General features: G+C 38.5%; 2 protein-coding genes across 6 annotated transcripts in view; both read left to right on the top strand.

Moving 5' to 3' along the window:
- The first annotated feature begins 3,028 nt into the window (after window positions 1-3,028).
- The window catches only part of LOC144975199 (TBC1 domain family member 22B-like), a 42,167-nt gene continuing 25,190 nt past the window's right edge, over window positions 3,029-20,005 (top strand). Inside the window, exons 1-3 of one of the 3 annotated variants that reach the window (XM_078919032.1) lie at window positions 3,029-3,283; window positions 15,928-15,978; window positions 16,785-17,020. In XM_078919032.1, coding sequence (XP_078775158.1) covers window positions 3,207-3,283; window positions 15,928-15,978; window positions 16,785-17,020 — 364 coding nt within the window. In that variant the 5' untranslated portion in view covers window positions 3,029-3,206. The remainder of the gene's footprint in view (window positions 3,284-15,927; window positions 15,979-16,784; window positions 17,021-20,005) is intronic. The other 2 variants (XM_078919034.1, XM_078919035.1) reach the window with 2 other exon arrangements.
- The window catches only part of LOC144975196 (actin-related protein 8-like), a 407,315-nt gene continuing 393,143 nt past the window's right edge, over window positions 5,834-20,005 (top strand). For 2 of the 3 annotated variants that reach the window (XM_078919028.1, XM_078919027.1), the window contains exon 1: window positions 5,834-5,969. The gene's annotated coding sequence lies outside the window, so the exon portion shown is untranslated. The remainder of the gene's footprint in view (window positions 5,970-20,005) is intronic. The other variant, XM_078919026.1, reaches the window with a different exon arrangement.

Below are 20,005 nucleotides of genomic sequence, written 5' to 3'. Positions count from 1 at the left end.
CGTCACCTGCTCAATGGTTATATTTTCATTCGGCAAGCTCCTAATCAATTTAAGCCTTTCATCAGGATCATGTGGAAATCCATACACAGTCACTTTTTAGGACAACTTGCATAGCCGCCTTTGCAACCGAACACAAAACACTTTCTCGTCATTATCCGTGTCTTTACACAATTAACATCTCATCTTAAGAACAATAGTTTGGAACAACCCTTTCAGTCAGCCTACAAACATCAACACAGTACTGAAACGGCGCTTCTTAAAATCTTTAATGACTTGTTATGTAATGCTGATGCTAACAATATCAATGTATTATGCCTTTTAGATCTTTCAGCTGCCTTTGACACCATTGACCATGACATTTTGTTAAGAAGACTAGAAAATACGTTCGGCGTAAAAGGAATTGCCCTTAAATGGTTTACATCATATTTACAGGATCGATGGCAGACTGTCGTGGTGAATGGTGTTCAGTCAGAACAAGTTTTACTAAATTTTGGAGTGCCACAAGGCTCTGTTCTTGGCCCTGTCCTTTTTACTGTATATATGCAGCCCCTTTCTAGTGTGATATCCAGATTCAATCTGAGTTATCATTTTTATGCAGATGATACGCAAATATATGATTCAGCACCCCTTAGTAATTTACAGTTCTTAATACAACGAATTACGAGCTGTTTTAATGAGATTAAATCTTGGATGTACCACAATAAGTTAAAATTAAATGATAGTAAAACTGAGATTTTAATGTGTGGAAGGCCGAGTATCCTTAAACAGGCAAATAAATCACCTATTATTCTCGGAAATAGCACAATAGAATTTTCAAATAAAGCAAAAAAACCTTGGCGTCATCATTGATAAAGATCTTTCCATGACAAGCCAGGTGAATAACACCATACAATCTATGTACATAGAAATGAAAAAAATAAGCAAAATTCGTAATTTAATACCGAAGCATATAGCAGAGCTTTTAATTAATTCCCTGGTTTTATCTAAATTGGACTATTGTAACTCTCTTTGGGCGAATTTAGCTAAAGACAACATTAGCAAACTTCAGGTTGCTCAAAATAACGCAGCCAGGCTCATTGTACGCAATAACAAAAAATACCCGTCAGCAACTCTTCTTCTCCGTGAGTTACATTGGCTTCCTGTTGAAAGAAGAGTTGCCTATAAGATTTGTACTGTTGTCTACAAATCCCTGAGCACGAACAGTCCCTCCTATATTAAAGACCTTCTAAACATATATGTCCCCAATAGAAACTTGAGGTCAAGCAATGACCAATCAATCCTTGTCAAACCTAAGCCATTGCGTAAAAAAGATGAACAGTCTTTTCAATTTTCGGCCCCCAATTGTTGGAACTCTCTCCCGTCACACGTGAGATGCTCGGATTCGTTGACAACGTTCAAATCTCGCTTAAAGTTTTATCTTTTTACGTCATAATGTTGCAATATTATTTTCATATTTTGTTGTTGTTAAATTGAATTCGTATCACGTTTCCTTCACACTTGTCTCACTGTAATATGTTTTGTTTTATATAACTGTAAAGCGCTTAGAGCCTGTGACAACGGGGTAAAGCGCTATATAAATGCCATTTATTATTATTATTATTATTATTATTATTATTATTATTATTATTTACTTTAAAATTAAAAAAAAAACAACAACAACAAAAAACAAAAAAACTACAAAATATAATCTGCGCTTGAATCCGGCACTCAGTAGTTACATTTCAATGAAAGAATTTATTAAACAATGATCCACAAGCTGTTAAGATATTGTAATATCTTATTCATACTATTATATTACTTCTATCACTAGATATCATCCCCAAGTCTGGATAAGGATATAGATGAGGATAAAGAAATGTATCTGAATGGCTATGACTTGAAAAGTAGATTTGTTATTATTAGTTATTTAAAACTTTTTAAAAACAAATAATTCGATGTATGTCCAATAATTTATACGAGAGAACCAATTTAAAACTAAAACAAAGCAACACACTGGTCAATCAAATCTTGAACCGACACATAATCACAGGCACCACGTCATTACTGTTCATAAAGAATGCATTGGCCTAGTGAAACAAGCGAACGAATCACAATGCCATTATTCCTGTTTACAATTAATAAATAAATCGAACAAAGTATTAATGTAGAACTAATCCGAAGTGGTTTGAAGACTTGTACTTGAACACAATATTATAATCCACATCTATGATGGTAATCCATGAATTAAACTTTAATTGTTTAAAACAAACAGACGCAACACGATGAGCATGGAACTCTTGAATGAATAGCATATTGAATCTCGCGCTACACACACACATACAGCCACGTAATGAACACGCAATACCGGATGGCCTACACCGCAGTCAGCAATACGCGAGAGAAACTGCCTGTGTATGTTTGCCTTGGGATGCACCCAATATTGTTTTTCTTTCCATTTGTCTTTTTTTATTTCTACGTAGTAAAGCACAGAAATATGCAACCTCTATTTCATCCATTTTGATAGTGCATTTGCGCAAGCGATGTGCGAGATGTGTCCTGGGACAGTCCTGTCCTAGTGCGGTTCCTGTTTTGAATAGAATTTTCTTCAGTGGGTTAGGACAAACTCGTCCAGGGACAGTCCTGTCCTAGTGCGGTACCACCCTAATAATCTTCTCAGCGGGTATTTCACAGATTAAAAAAAAATATCAAAAAATATTTAGCCTATTAAGAAACAACAGCCGAAGAATTGATTTCAACAACACAAGGCACAAGGAAACATCCTCAGCACATTAAGACACATAATAACATTCAAAAGCTAACAACACTTGCACTGGACAGAGATTTATGGAAATAAATTACTAACTGGATACTAGAAACAGTCTGACACACTCGAAGTAACACACATATTCACGGCAAGCGTCCATAGAGACAGCGCAGCCATATTCATTTACCAAAAATCTGCCTTTTCGTTTTGGCGTTTGGATTTTACTTTTTTTTGGGGAAAAGGAAGTATGAGTGTTGTTGTTTGTTTTGTTTTTCTACGACACATGCGCAGAGACACACCCGGCCATGTTGATTGTTGACATCAACAAGCAAGTGGAAGCACTTTTCTAGTGTTGATAGTTTGTCGCTCTAAGCTTATTTTCGATTCAAATGTTTATACATTTTAGAAATATGTAGACTACAAACGACTCAATTATTTCAGATATTAGACTTCTTGCTTCGGCATGGCTTCTCTAAGCTCAGGGGCCTCAAGAGACGGCAAATCGGGGTTTTGGAAGAAAAACAGCAGAGTTCCCGGAAGGTAAGGTTCGAGAATGAAGTAACAAGTCAGTAGGGAATAAAAACAGATGTACATTTTATTCCACATTTAAGGGTATTATAGTGGAAGTTTTACCGGTAGAATATGTGCACTTCAAATCACTCGGCAATGGCTATGTTTGGAAGTTTGATTCCTAAATTACACTTTTACTTTTAGTTTTAGGCCGTTTAATTTAAGGAAGCCGCTATTTTCACCGTCGCTGTGATTATCCCCAGACACCTGTCTGGTACTGTCACTGTCTGGGGATAATAAAAATTTGTTATCCCCAGACACCCGTCTGGGGATAACGAATTTTTATTATCCCCAGACCCATATTTGAAACTCCGCTCTTTTAAACAATTATCCACATTCCAGAATATGGAATGTTTCCAGATGCACATAGTCACATAGAAATAAGGAAAGTTAATAAAATATCTATAAAAACATAAAATTAACCAACATTGAAATCAGTTGTTACTACATATACACAATATGCGTCGACTTCGAAGTAGGTGTCATGGCCGAATGGTTTAGTCGTCTGCCCTGGAAGTTTGACCATAATCGACGTTGTGGGTTCGAATCCTGGTAACGTCACTTTTTTTTTTTTTTTTTTTTTTTTTTTTTAAATTCCGTCTTCTTTTTACAGAACGTTGAAAGGGATAAATGTCCCATCCATTCTCCCCCCCACCTCTTTTTTTTATTATTAAACTCTCTCTCTCTCTCTCTCTCTCTCTCTCTTGTTTTTTTCTAGTTTCTAGCAAATATATTCGTCCCCACTCCGATCTCAAATAGTGTCTAAAAAGAATAAATAATTAAAAAGCAAACAAACAGAAATATTCTGAGAGCGACCAAATGGTCAGATAGAGGAGAAAAAAAAAACAATAATTGTTTTAAAAATAAAAACAATAATTGTTTTAAAAATAAAAACAATTTAAGAAATTCATGCTCAGAAACGGAACATTTACACATAAAGGTTTAGCAAACAAAAAACTCTAAGGTTTAGGTCAAAATATAAAAAAAAAAAGAAAAAGAGAGATTTCCCTCGGAGCAGGGAATAGTGTTAACAATAATAATAATAATATAAATAATAATAAAATAATAATAATAATAATAATAATAATAGTAATAGTATGATAATAAGAGTATTAATAATAAAAATAATACTATTATTGATAATAATATAATAATGATTATGATGGTAATAGTAATTAATAAAATAACAAATATTAAATTATTATTATTATTATTATTATTATTATTATTATCATTGACCAAAACAAAAAAACAATAATAGATCGAGAGCAAATTAAATAATGAAATAGTATTATCGGAGAAATAAAAATTCAACTGATTAAAAAAAACTCTTGCTCGGAATTCGGAACAAAAGTGAAAACAATGAAAATCAATTGGGAAGATAGAAAGAAAAGTAAAAAAAAAAAAAAATTAGTGGGGGGGGGGGGGGGGGGATGGAAAGAAAAGTTAAAAAAAAAAAAAAAATTAGTGGGTGGGGGGGGTGTCGCGACTGGGTCGAATCTGTGCAGCTAAAAGGAATAAAATGAAAGGTGGCCTTACCCACTGAGCTGCCTATCCACACCGCTATCGGAATATTTTAAATTCATATATGAGCTCAACATATTTCCACCATTTTTGCTTCCTTGTTTTGGTAGTTATTTTCATCTCTGATTGAATAAAAATATGTTGTTGGATCTAGTTTTGTGGACGTGTGATACTAAATTGTATTGTCTTGTGCGAAGCAGACAGGAAAATAACAGGTGTGGGTTTTGGGCTTTGGGGCGAACAACACCATGGCCTAGGAATTCGTCCGCGACTGGGTCGAATCTGTGCAGCTAAAAGGAGTAAAATGAAAGGTGGCCTTACCCACTGAGCTGCCTATCCACACCGCTATCGGAATATTTTAAATTCATATATGAGCTCAACATATTTCCACCATTTTTGCTTCCTTGTTTTGGTAGTTATTTTCATCTCTGATTCGAATAAAAATATGTTGTTGGATCTAGTTTTGTGGACGTGTGATACTAAATTGTATTGTCTTGTGCGAAGCAGACAGGAAAATAACAGATGTGGGTTTTGGGCTTTGGGGCGAACAACACCATGGCCTGGAATTTGTCCGCGACATAAAAATTATTCCCGGTCGTCCCAAAATTGTGGCCAGAATGAGCAAATTATAGAAACAAGAGATGATCAATAAAGTTAACAGGTAGGTTGGTAATGAAAATTTAAATGGTTGGTGGACTATGAACAGATTTGATGATTAACAATTTTCTTCCTGGTTGAAAATAAAAAGTCGAATTGCCAGTTTGACGTTTTAAGATCAAAGTAACAAAAGAAATTTCATTGATCCATTTGCTTTAAAATATTTTTTTTTAAAAGAGCTGGATTTGACATTTGATCACTATTTACTTTCATCTTGTGTTAAATATCACTTGATATATTAACTGTTTTGGGACACAACCACTAGTATTTTTTCCAGAATATTTGGTATTTTTCACGCCTAGTTTGGCATTTTGCATAAAATCTTTCTGCCCACTTGCTACATGCGTCTGGGGATAGTATCCTCAGACAGGTGTCTGGGGATAACAAAAATTGGTTATCCCCAGACACCTGTCTGGGGATAACGAATTTTTATTATCCCCAGACAGGCGTCTGGGAATAATGACAGCCTTTCACCGTACGATGATAATATACACAATATGCGTCGACTTTGAAGTGGGTGTCATGGCCGAAGGGTTTAGTCGTCTGCCCTGGAAGTTTTACCAGAATCGACGTTGCGGGTTCAAATCCTGTTCCGCCACTTTTTTTTTATTTTATTTTTTTTTTTTACATTCCGTCTTCTTTTTGCAGAACGGTGCAGGGGATAAATGTCCCATCCATCCCCCCACCTCTTTTTTTTTTTTTTAACCCCCCCCCCCCCCTCTCTCTCTCTCTCTCTCTCTCTCTCTCTCTCTCTCTCTCTCTCTCTCTCTCTCTCTCTTTCTCTCTCTCTCTCAGTTCCTTTCTAGTTTCTAGCAAATTGTCATATTCATCCCCTCCGATCTCAAAAATTGTCTAAAAAGAATAAATAATTAAAAAGCAAACAAATAGAAATATTCAGAGAGCGAGGAGAAAAAAACAAACAATAATTTTTTTTTAAATAAAAACAATTTTAAGAAATTCATGCTCAGAAACGGAACAAAATGTCAAACAAGAAAGAGAAAAGAATGGACTCGCACAAAAAAAAAAAAAAAAGAAAAGAAGACGGAATTTAAAAAAAAAAAAAAAAAAAGTGGCGGAACCAGGATTCGAACCCACAACGTCGATTCAGGTAAAACATCCAGGGCAGACGACTAAACCATTCGGCCATGACACCCACTTCGAAGTCGACGCATATTGTGTATATATGTAGTAACAACTGATTTCATGTTGGTTAATTTTATGTTTTTATAGATATTTTATTAACTCTCCTTATTTCTATGTGCATTTTGGAGACATTCCATATTCTGGAATGTGGATAATTGTTTAAAGGAGTGGAGTTTCAAATATATGTCTGGGGATAACGAATTTTGGTTATCCCCAGACAGGTGTCTGGGTATAACGAATTTTCATTATCCCCAGACAGGTGTCTGGGGATAATCACAGCGTTAAATTAACGTGCCAGCATGAAATTTTGATTTACCAATTTCTAATCTTTTAATTATCCAAAGCTAAATTATACCCTATTTTATCCATAATCAAAAGTTATACTAAATTGTCATTGATTTTAAAATAAACTACACCAAACGATAGAGTAATTTCTCCTGAAGAAAATAAGACATCAATCATTAAAATCCATCCATAAACAAAAAATCTATGGAACTTTTTCTGAGACCCATCACTCAAAAGTCCAAAAAATCGGGTCACAGCCACTAGCCCATTTATCGGCTCCCTGCTGGAGGGCCAAATGGACGTTTACCAAAGTACCTAATAGTGTGGGATATTTTGTTCATCGTACCGTAATATCTTGAGGGACGATTTTCACCGTACGGTGATAATAGTGTGGGAGACTTTTCACCGTGCCGTAATATTTTGGTGGACGATTTTCACCGTACGGTGATAATAATGTGGGAGACGATTTTCACCGGAATCACCGTACGGTGATAATAGTGTGGGAGACTTTTTTCACCGTTCCGTAATATTTTGGTGGACGATTTTCACCGTACAGTGAAAATAATGTGGGAGACCTTTTTCACCGTACGCGTAATATCTATGTGGACGATTTTCACCGTACGGTGATAATAGTGTGGTAGTGGTAGACTTTTCACCGTCCCGTAATATTTTGGTGGACGATTTTCAGGGTCCGGTGATAATAGTGTGGGAGACTTTTTTCACCGTACGGTAATATCTTGGTGGACGATTTTCACCGTACGGTGATAATGGTGTGGAAGGCTATATTATGATAATAGAGCGGGAAACTACATATATTCATTATAATGGTGTGGAAAGCTATATTCATCGTACGGTGATAATAGTGTGGGAGACGATTTTCATCTTGCGGTGAAAATAGCCTGACACACTATTTTCACCGTACGGTGATAATGGTGTGGAAGGCTATATTCAGTGTACAGTGATAATAGTGGGGCTGACTATTTTCACCGTACGGTAATATCTTGGTGATAATAGTGTGGGAGACTATTTTCACCGTACGGTAATATCTTGGTGGACGATTTTCACCGTACAATGATATATTGTGGGAGACTTTTTTCACCATCCCGTAATATTTTGGTGGACGATTTTCACCTCACGGTGATAATAGTGTGGGAGACTATTTTCACCGCACGGTCATATCTTGTTGGACGATTTTCACCGTACGGTGATATACGTGGGAGACTTTTTTCACCCTCCCGTAATATTTTGGTGGACGATGTTCAGCATACAGTGATAATAGTGTGGGAGACTTTTTTCACCGTACGGTAATATCTTGGTGGACGATTTTCACCGTACGGTGATAATAGTGTGGGTGACTATTTTCATCACCCCGTGTGGTGTCCGGGGTCCCTCAACTGAGAGGGTCAAGAATAGCCCAACGCCAAGCCAGCGTGTCGTAAAAGGCGACTAATGGTGTGTGATTCCCCATCTTTGAGTCACCTGGTCCTCCAGGTTGGGGGTTGGCAAAGGGTTAACACCCTTTCCGTTAAACTCAAACCGTTACAGAAACACAGACAGACAAACTAAATCCTTTTTTTAGCTTGGGCGACCGAAGAGTTTCTGGAATTACAGAATTTATGAAGGACACAGACAAAGCCGAAAGGACTCTGCTGACCCGATGACGTCTTCGCCAAACAAGCAGCTTCGAATTGCGTCGTGGAACGTTCACACCATGTATGAAGCAGGAAAAAGCTCTCAAGTTGTGACTGAGATGAGAAGATACAGGCTGCATATACTTGGAGTAAGCGAAACCCACTGGATACAATCCGGACAGAAACACCTCAAGTCTGGGGAGAAGATTTTATATTCAGGGAGAGGGGACGGGATTCATACACAGGGAGTAGGAATAATTCTAAGCAAGTTTGCCCAGAAGTCACTGAGAGGATGGGAACAATGCGGAGAAAGGATCATCATGGCGTCCTTTACAACACGGAGTAAGAAGATCAGCATGAACATTGTACAGATCTACGCCCCAACAAATGATGCAACAGATGAGGACAAAGATACATTTTATGGTCTGCTACAACAAGTCATTGACAAGTTGCCAAGGAAAGACATCAACATATTGATGGGAGATGCTAATGCAAAAGTGGGACAGGATAACGTAGGCTATGAAGGTATCATGGGACGTCATGGCATGGGAGAAATGAATGATAATGGAGAGAGATTTGCAAATTTCTGTGCATTCAACAGTTTGGTGATTGGAGGATCAGTGTTCCCCCATAAGAGGATCCACAAAGCAACTTGGGTCTCACCAGATGGTGTGACAGAGAATCAGATTGATCATTTTTGTATCTCTCGTAGATTCAGACGTTCATTGGAAGATGTGACAGTACGGAGAGGGGCAGATGTTGGATCAGACCACCACCTGCTATTGGCAAAGCTTAAGCTCCGACTCAGAAAGCACGGGGCCAGATCACATACAAAAGAAAATTCGAGGTGAATGCACTTGATGGGGAAAAGAATGAGGAATTCAAACTACAATTGAGTAATAGATTCCAACTCTTACTGAGCTCGAGGAGGACATAGATGTAGAGTCACATTGGGCAAAGATCAAGGAAGTCTACATAACAACTTGCCACGAGGTATTGGGGGTAAAGAAATCGGAACATAAAGAATGGATAAGTCCAACCACCTTGGACCTTATTGAAAAGAGGAGAACAAGGAAGGAACAAGTGAATGCAAGCCGAACAAGGGCTTCAAGACTGGATGCACAAGAGCAGTATCGAGCCATAGCTAAGGAAGTCAAAAGATCTGTGAAGAAAGACAAGGAAGCATTCATGAACAGACTTGCAGAGAAATCAGAAGCAGCAGCGACTGGAGGACACATGAGGATCCTTTATCAAACTACCAAGACACTTGCTGGAAAATATGGGAAACCAGAGGTACCAGTCAAAGACAAAGATGGGAAAACTATTTTTGGAAAAGAGGCTCAATCTGAACGATGGAGGGAACATTTCAACTGCCTTCTGAACAGACCACCACCAGACAACCAGCAGAAATTTTGCCTGCAAGGAATGAGCTACCAATTAGCTGTGATCCACCATCGATAGCAGAGATTGTGGGTGCCATTAACAAAATGAAAAGGGGGAAAGCTGCTGGACCAGGACCAGATTCCACCGGAGGCTCTAAAAGTTGATGCGGAAAGAAATGCTGAGGCCCTGCACCCACTATTTGAGAGAATCTGGAATGACGGGATATTCCCAAAGGATTGGAAGGAAGGACATCTTATCAAGCTTCCAAAGAAAGGGGACCTCAGTAATTGTAATAATTATCGAGGCATCACTCTTCTTTCTATCCCAGGAAAGGTTTTCAACCGTATTATTTTAGAGAGAATTAAGAATGCAACAGATGCTAAACTGCGGGACGAACAGGCAGGTTTTCGGAAAAAACCGTTCAACCACCGACCAGATTGCCTCTCTGCAGTCATAGTAGAACAGTCTATAGAATGGAACTCTCCTCTTATTGTCAACTTTCTGGATTACGAGAAGGCTTTCGACAGTATTGACAGAGCAACATTGTGGAAAATTCTGGCACATTATGGACTCCCTGAAAAGATAGTAAACCTCATTAAGGAAATGTATGAAGGATCAAGTTGCAGGGTCGTACATGAAGATCAGCTTACTGACAGCTTTGAAATTAAGACTGGTGTCAAGCAGGATGCTTGCTCTCACCATTCCTGTTCATCCTTGCCATTGATTGGCTAATGAAGGAAACCTCCAAAGGGAGAAGAAATGGGATACAGTGGACCCCCTGGACACAGTTGGATGATCTGGATTTTGCAGATGATTGGCTCTTTTGTCCCACACCCAGGACCAGATGCAAGCAAAAACCACAATTATAAACAGCCTCTCGGAATCAATTGGTCTAAAAATTCACCCTGCAAAGTCAAAGGTCTTGAGGATAGGTACGCGTCAAAGGGAGCAGATCAAAGTAAAAGATCAGGAACTCGAAGATATAGACACTTTCTGCTATCTCGGAAGTATAATTGACAAGGATGGAGGCACGGAAGCAGAGGTGAAAGCACGAATAGGAAAGGCACAGGCTGCATTCACATCTTTGAACAGAGTTTGGAGAACTAAAGATATCTCCCTTCAACTAAAGCTAAGACTTTTCAACTCAAACGTGAAGTCTGTCCTACTGTATGGATGTGAAACTTGGAACGCATCACAGGCATGTATAAGGAGGGTACAGATTTTCGTAAACAGGTGTATGCGTAAGCTACTCAGAATAAAATGGATGGATAGAATAAAAAATGAAGAAGTATGGAAAAGAACACAGCAGAAACCAGTGGGAGAGGATATAGGAAGAAGACGATGGAGGTGGATTGGACACACGCTTAGAAAGAATGACTCAACTATAACAAAGAAAGTATTGGACTGGAACCCTCAGGGCAGAAGATCAAGAGGAAGGCCACGAGGAACATGGAGAAGAATTAAAGAAGCTGATATACAGAGAAGTGGTAAGACCTAGAATGAGATAAAAAAGTTGGCTCAGGATAGAGAAGGATGGAAACTGTTTGTCTGTGGCCTATACCCTGACCCAGGGTGAAAAAGGCAATGATGATGATGATGACTATTTTCATCGTACGGTCATATCTTGGTGGATGATGTTCACCGTACGGTGAAAATAGCCTGACACACTATTTACCGTATGGTGATAATGGTGTGGAAGGCTATATTCAGTGTACGGTGATAATAGTGTGGGAGACTATATTCACTGTACGGTGATAATAGTGTGGGTAATATTTTGGTGGACGATTTTCACAGTACGGTGAAAATAGCCTGACACACTATTTTCACCGTACGGTGATAATGGTATCTTGGTAGTTAACAAACTTCGCGGCGTTTGTCTGTGTTGAACCCATGACCTCAAGAAGTCGGGGGTAGCGGCTCAAGATAGACATAGAGATTGAAATCACTATTTCTCGAGTTGTGAATAGCTCATACTCATACAGTAGAGCCACGCCCTCCCCGGCCAGGTGTTGTTGTTGTACCAGAAAGGTCGCGGGTTCGAGACCCCATCGCCACCACGAAATTGGAAAGCTTCATCGGTAACTGTAACCAGTTCTGATTCCGCCATCCCGCCTGTATTATTATAGCTTTGGGAGGCCTTCCGAAAGCTCATCATGCCAAATATTCGCTCCTAACAAAAAATGTAACCTAGTACCTTAACTACCCCGAATAGGAAAAAAACAAAACAAAAACAACCATAGGACTACTTTGCACTGCCTTTCAATAACTCACATATAAAAATGGTGGCTGAGAATCAAAACAATGGTCAAATTAGGAAATTTTTGACTTTCACAAATCTATCAAGGTTTGTTCTATATGATGACAAATTGAATAAATAAACGTCTGACAAAAGGTCCAAAGTGAAAATACAAATTGAAAGAAATGCTATAAAGAGGAGCTTTCGGGAGGCCTCCCTTGTTCTCGGCAAACTTTTTCTTTTTTTTAAACTGGTCTGCACGCAGGAAGAAAATGATGTCGGGTCCAATTCTAATGGTCTGGATACATGGCACATACGTCACAGTTAGTATCCTGGCTTCTGATTGGCTAATACATACGGTGAAAATAGCCTAAAACACTATTTTAACCGTACGGTGAAAATAATCAGTACGTTAATTTAATGAGCAGCAGCAGTGGCTGTCAAATTGTGACCCAACTCGCCCATATAGGAAAGTTGTATTGTGACTGGAAATTGCCCGTCGCGTTTTGTTGGGGTTCAATTAAAAATGCATAACTTTGTTATAAAGAGGAATATCGCAGATATTTTGGTATCATTATTTTCGTCTTTCAATTTCCTTTTAAATGGTGCCAGTTAACAAAAATTCCAGAAGTTAATATGAAGATGAAGAAAAAGATATTGGAGTTATCATCGATAATGATCTAAGCTTTGAAAAGCACATCAACGAGAAAGTGAAAAAGGCAACTGCAATGTTTGCAACAATTCGCCGAATATTTCAATACCTAAATGAAGATACTTTCATTCCACTGTACAAAGCACTAGGGCGAACACACTTGGAATATGCCAGCTCAGTCTGGGCACCATTCAAAAGTAAACACATCGAGCTTATAGAAGGCGTCCAAAGAAGAGCTACCAAGCAGCTCCCGAGTATGAAAGGGATGACAAACGAAGAGAGATTAAGAAAACTGAAACTACCAACACTAAGTTATAGAAGAATAAGAGGTGACATGATTGAAGTGTACAAAATGTAAAATGGTAAATATGACCAAAAGGCTGGTAATCTACTTAAACTCTGGCCCGAGCACTCCCTGGGGACAGGAACAAGGGGCACTTCTAAGAAACTTTTCACACAAAGGGCCAGACTAGATGTGCGCAAGCATAGTTTCGGTGTTAGAGTGGTTCAAGTGTGGAACAGTCTACCAGAGAAATTGTCAGTGCTGATTCACTTAACTCATTCAAGAACAGACTGGATAGCTATTGGAAAAACCAAGAAATCTTCTATGATTACAAGGCTAGCATCACATTCTGTCTTCACGGTAATCTGCAACAGGAAGAAACAAAGATGACACCTGAGTCCAGCGAACAGGATCATTGAGAACCTGTGCTGGAAATCATCTCTAAGTATCTCTAAGTATGAAGTTAACATTTGGCAATTTTCAAATGCATTTATTTTTTTTAATTATAGCGCATGTTTTTAAAATAAAAACGCTTGTTTTTAGAATAACATCTAATTTTTATTCATGCCAAATTTTAGGGCTCTATATCTATGCGCAGACACTTTTTAACTCTGCACCGAAATGCCATGTTTACATTATCTTATCATAGTGGCTGCCCGACGATATCCATATTCATATCGATATTCTAAGTTTAGTTATGTATTATTATATATTTAGTCAATGATATTTTCTATTATTTACTATGTTTTTATTTTGAATACATACTTTCCAACTTTATTTAGGGCATTTTTTAGTTGTATTTGTTTTGAAAGCTCGTATATTTCTTCTCTTTGTGAAATATGATATTAATAATATCGATATTTTAAAAATATTTTATTTTATTTTGCCATCAAGTCATCAAGTTTCTTTCCCATATGTTTAGATATGTGTGTTTTCATTTGTATCTATATTCTAAAGGCTTTAGCCTTAATTAATGATTATGATGGTAAGAAGTTCTATTAGTTATAAATTTTGACACCCCCACACATTGGGAGAGAAGGGGTTTCAAGTATGCGAATTACATTTAGAATTTCTGTTAAACTCCCTACTTTATGGGCTGTGACTGACTGGTTATTGTTCAGCAGACTCACTATCTAAACTCCAATACTGAGTGTGTGCTAGTGCTACCAACAGTGTACCAAACATGAGATAAGTTAAGCAAAAAAAAAGGTGACCATATAGGCCTATGTAAACGGAATCCGAACGGCAATCAGCTTAGCTTATATTCAAAATGGCAATTCTGAATAGTCTCCCATGGCTATTTGGACTCAGTCCTATATGCATGTGTAGATGTAACGACTCTGGGTCAGACTTCGTTAATTCAATTTATTAATTATCAATTATATGGTAAATTTAAAACAAATACATAATACGACCATCTAGGACGGAGTTATTTCAGTTATTAACCTAACATGATAAATTCGTCTAACGATGTTTCTAAGTAACAAAAAGTGCTAATACTTATACGTACACGCAGTCAACATTCACACTCACATGCGAAACATGCACCACACAAAATGCATACCTCTAGAAAGACCCCTAAAATAATTACACACAGCCGAACAACTACATTCGCACAAATCCAAATACTCCAATATATTACAATACATGTTACTGTTACAGTAGACACGGGGGAGTTCCCATAATGCCAAGAAGTCGGGGGAAAGGTTGGGATTTTGATTATTTTCTCTCCAGATCAGGAAAAGGGTCAGGAATTCACTCATTTGGGTACATGGGTATGGATTGGTCAGGAATTTGTTCCGTCTACCTCACCACTACCACCACATCATCATCTTCACTACCACAATCATCACAAATCGCATCATCATCAATACCACCGCTACATATCATCATCATCATCGTCATCATCATCATCATCACTGCCACCAATACTACAACCATCAACATTTCATAATCATCCCCTCCTCTACTACAACCTCCTCAACCACTTCAACATCATCACTATCACCACTGCTTCAACCTCCTCCTTCAGATCATCATAATCACTACGACCACAACTGCAACCCCCACCCACCGCAGTATCATCATCATGACAACCACCACTGTTACAGTCATTACTACATCATCACCATCATCATCATCATCATTATCATCACCACCTCTTTGACTAAAAGTCCTCAACTATATCATCATCATCATCACTACCACCAATACTAACCTCCTGCACCACATCATTACCACTTTCACCACCACATCATCACCATCATCATTCCCACCACCAATATAACCTCCACCACATCATCATCACTACCAGCACCACTGCACTCAACTCCTCAACCTCATCATAAGTATCTCACCATGTCTGCCACGCACTTTACTATTATTATTATTATTATTATTGTAAGTATTGGTGATATTACAATTGTTGTATTTTTGTGGTTATTAATGGTATCATTTTACTCTTTGGTTCCATTTACCTTCTTTTTTTCTCACTTTCCTATATGTTGTCATCAAATTGTATGAATTATTGGCGAAAGCCTAAGATTAAATAAATTTTGAAACTATTTTTATGACATCTGATATCATTTTTAGAATTTGATAGTGAAGTTTATGGGTCTGGGATACGTTCCACTGAAGTTGTTGGAACCTCGAAATAATACAGCACTGTTAAAATGAGTTATAGCTATAGTAAAAGACTTAATATAATATTATAATATTAATATTGCTGGTGAGTTAATGCAATTCCTAGATGCCTGCTAATTATGTGTTTAAAAAGAACATTGACCAATTGTCTATTTTTCCTTCACCTATCTTTACAAGTATCAAGCCAGTCTATGGAGCCCAACATCCCCCACCACTGTCAGACGTTCCGTAAGTGTCTGTCTCTTTCCTCTCTCTCTCTCTCTCTCTCTCTCTCTCTCTCTCTCTCTCTCTCTCTCTCTCTCTCTCTCTTTCTCTCTCTTTCTACCTCTCTTTTAGTAGTTAAGATTGATTGGAAAGTCCCAGTTTGATTATCAATAATATTGTCATGGGTGCAAGAGTGCCAGCTATAGCCGGCCTGCCGGCCGATTGGATTACCGAAAAAAAAACGTCGCTGGCATTTTGCGATTTGGATTTGATTGATTTTTTTTTTTTTAAATTTTTTTGTGATCCCACCATATCTGTTCCAAGACATTCCATGAAAAGGAAGCACCAGACACCTATCATGGACTTCTTCACTAAAAAACCAAAACAAACATAACCCAATGTTATCCCCTGAGACTGTGATAGGACACTTTTTTAATTTTTTAGTTTATTTTTGTATATTTTAAAATTATGCAACTTGTGACAAGAAACTTAACAAATTACTGCATTACAACCTTTGGATTAAACATACAACAATTGTGGACTACTATTATGACTACTATTATGAAGACTAGATGCTGAGAACAAGACTTCAAATGACGAGGTAAATCCGTGAATCTTGCAGGCTTTTTCAGATTATATGTCTGGTCATAAGTAGACTTGCAGGTTTTTTGAGGTCCAGTTGCTTGCACCCATGTATTGTATCTACTTGAAGGCGAAGGGCAATGCAATAAAAATGGAGTTTATAGGTAATTGTTCAGTTGATTTTTTTTCAACGAATATATTTATTTATTTAATCATCTATTCATTCCATTAATTCATTTTATCAACAGACCAGGCTGGAATACTAAGAGAGAGGAGAAGATCAGCAAAAGATCCAACAACCGAGATCCTTTCCATGACTTTGAGAACAAAACATCAGACGCATGGGATGATGGAGATGATGACCTGCTACAAATGTCAAAGGTCAAGATCTCCCTGCAGGATGTGCACTCATCGGCCAGGGTGGTGTTAGACAACCACAGTAAAAAGGCAGCTACAGATAGGCAGCAGTCCACCCAAAATATAAGTGAGTGTATCTGTATCTGTATGGTTGGCGCTGAAGAAACCAATGGTCTGGTTGTATTTCAGCGGCGTCCTCATTGGGCGCGGGCCCATGTCAGTCGGGCCTTGAAATCGTTTAGATGTGGTGCCATGATGACCAGTTCATCCAGCCCATTCCACTCCGAGTATGTTCTAATGAAGAAAGAATTTCTGTAGTTTTGTGTTCTTGTCTGTGGGATTTTGAAGCAGTTCGAATTGTTTGTGGCGTATCTGTCAATGGGGTTTTCGGTTATGTGGTTGGCGAAAGTGAGTGCTCGGATTTTTCTTTTGTTTGGTCGTGGCGTGAAAAAGGAGTCTGCCTTTATTGATGGTATTTGATCTGTTATTATCTTGAACATGAATGACAACGGGTCTCTTTTCTTCTTTGTTGGAGGCTGATGAGATTTCTTTCTTCTAACATTTTTGTCATGCATCCTGGGGTTCTGCTCTTATAGTTCCCAGTTATGAACCGGGCGCCTTGTCTCTGGACTCGCTCAAGTTTTTGAATATCCTCTTTCAGGTAGGGGTCCCAGGCAACTGCTCCGTATTCCAATTGTGATCTCACAAGTGCGAGGTAGGCGTTTTGTTTGCATGACGTTGGGGCGTGGCTAAGATTTCGGCGGAGAAACGCGAGGGTGCAGCTTGCCTTTTGGGTTATTTTGTTAATGTGTTTCCCCCATTTCAAGTCCTTTGAGAAGGTGATGTCAAGGTATGGGTGATTGTTAACTTGTTTCAGGACGGTGTTGTTTAACTTGTAGGTCTCATTGTACTTTTTAGCTGTGCTGGGGATGTAGCATTTGTTTGCGTTAAATTTCATTCCCCAATCATGAGCCCACTGTTCGAGACTATTCAAGTCTTCTTGTAGCAATTTTTGATCATTTGCAGATTTTATTGGTCGGTATACTAGACAGTCATCAGCGAATAACCTAATCTGAGATTTTACTCGTAGAGGTAGGTCATTGATGAAACAAAGAAATAGTATGGGTCCTAGCACCGTTCCCTGTGGTACTCCTGATATGACTGGACATTCATCCGATGACGTGCCGTCTAGGACTACTTTCATGGTACGTTTTGTGAGGAAATTACAAAGCCATGTGTGTAAAGAGCCACGAATTCCGTAATTTTCTAGTTTCTGCAGGAGTTTTTGGTGGGGCACAGTATCAAATGCTTTGGAAAAGTCGAGGATGCCGATGTCTGCCTGAGTGTTGGCATTCTGGAGTCTCAACAGGTCGTTTACAGTTATTAGGAGTTGGCTTTCACATGAGTATCCTTTGCGAAACCCGTGGTTCAGGTCAGTTAGGATGTCATTGTTCTCAAAGTGGTTCATCATGTTCTTACAGATTATATGTTCTAATAGTTTGGATATTACAGACGTCAGTGAGATTGGACGGTAGTTCTCTGCTTTATTTTTGTTGCCTTTTTTTAATACAGGTGCGATGTTTGCCTTCAGCCAGTCATTAGGGAGCATCCCGGTGTCGACCGATTTTTGGAAAATTATGCATAATGAGGGGGCCAAACTCTCAGCACACTCCTTTTAGTACTGTGTTGGGGATATTATCTGGACCTGACGCCTTAGATGGATCGACGTTTTACAGCAACTTTTCAACTCCTGAGATGTTTATGTTGATATTAGTAAGAGATTGGTCACACCTATGTGATGTCGGTGGGGTGGTTGTATCGTGTGGATCATGAGGGGTAAAGACAGATTTAAATTGATCCAAGAGGATCGTTGCTTTATCCTTCCCCTTAATGTACAGGGTTTCATTTTCTTTCAATGGGGCTACACCAATGGAATCGTTTTTCTTGCTTTTTATGTAGTTCCAAAATGGCTTGGTATTGTTTGTTTCAATCCTTTTTCTATGACATTGTTAATGTGCGTCCATTCTGCTTGCCTTATTTCACGCCTACTTTGACGCTGCAACGATTTGTATGTATCCCAGGTTCCGCTCAGTTTAGCCCGTTGAATGCTTTTGCTTTGCGTCTTAGTAGTGCTCGTTTTTTCCTGTTCATCCACGGCGGCGTTCTTGTATTTTTATGTACTTTTTGGGGAATTGACTCCTTGATTGCACTGAGTAGGCAGGACTGAAAATGGCTCCACATTTCATTTACACCCATACTGTTTTTATGCTGTTCTGTGATCTCTGATGACAGTCCCTCGATTCATTTTCGTAGTACGGCCCAGTTGGCTTTTTTGATCAGGTATTGTGTTTTGGGGGGTTGGTTCATATAATTGGGGTTTAGTGTGGTTTCAGCAACAACGCAGGCATGATCTGATATTCCTGGTTGTGATGTTGTTGAATGGATCAGTGATGGATTGGATGCGAAAACAAGATCTAAATTATTGTCACCGCGTGTGCATTCTTCGTGAATTTGTGTGAGGTGCGCTCCTGCTGTAATGTTGATGAGGCTTTGTTGTATTGCACGTTGTGGGCAGATAGATAACGTTTTTGAACCGTCCCAGTTTATATCAGGACAGTTAAAGTCTCCTGTTAGAATCATTTGGTTTGGAGTTTTTTCTGAGTTGATTATTTCAAGCGATTTTTGCAGTTCTACGATGTCAGTTTCGTTTCGATGGGGCATGTAGAACGATCCAACAAGGATGTTTTTATGGCCTTGGATTTTAACGCTTACCCAAATTATCTCACAGTCAGTTTTGAACTTTGTTTGCTCACAGCCTGTGAGCTTTCTATCAACGAGTATGAATACTCCACCTCCTGGTCGCCTGGTCTCATCGTCTTCATTTTCACTTCCTTCATCTTCTGCCTCTTCTCTAGGTAGTTTTCTGTCATTTCGGAATACCTCGTATTCTTTGGGGAAGATTTCACATGACTTAATATTGTGATTTAGCCACGATTCTTGTCCACAAACAATGTCTGGTTCATGTTTGTCAATGAGTGCACAGAATTCAGCTTTTTTGTGTACAATGCTGCGACAGTTCACTGTTAGAATTTTTAGATTGTTATTAGTAGAA

Source organism: Berghia stephanieae, chromosome 6 (assembly GCF_034508935.2).
Source record: "Berghia stephanieae isolate SIO BIC M18660-M18661 chromosome 6, UCSD_Bste_1.3, whole genome shotgun sequence".
NCBI classification, from domain to species: Eukaryota; Metazoa; Mollusca; class Gastropoda; order Nudibranchia; family Aeolidiidae; genus Berghia; species Berghia stephanieae.
Note: the sequence above shows the minus strand (reverse complement) of the source record. Positions and strands in the feature narration are given on the sequence as shown.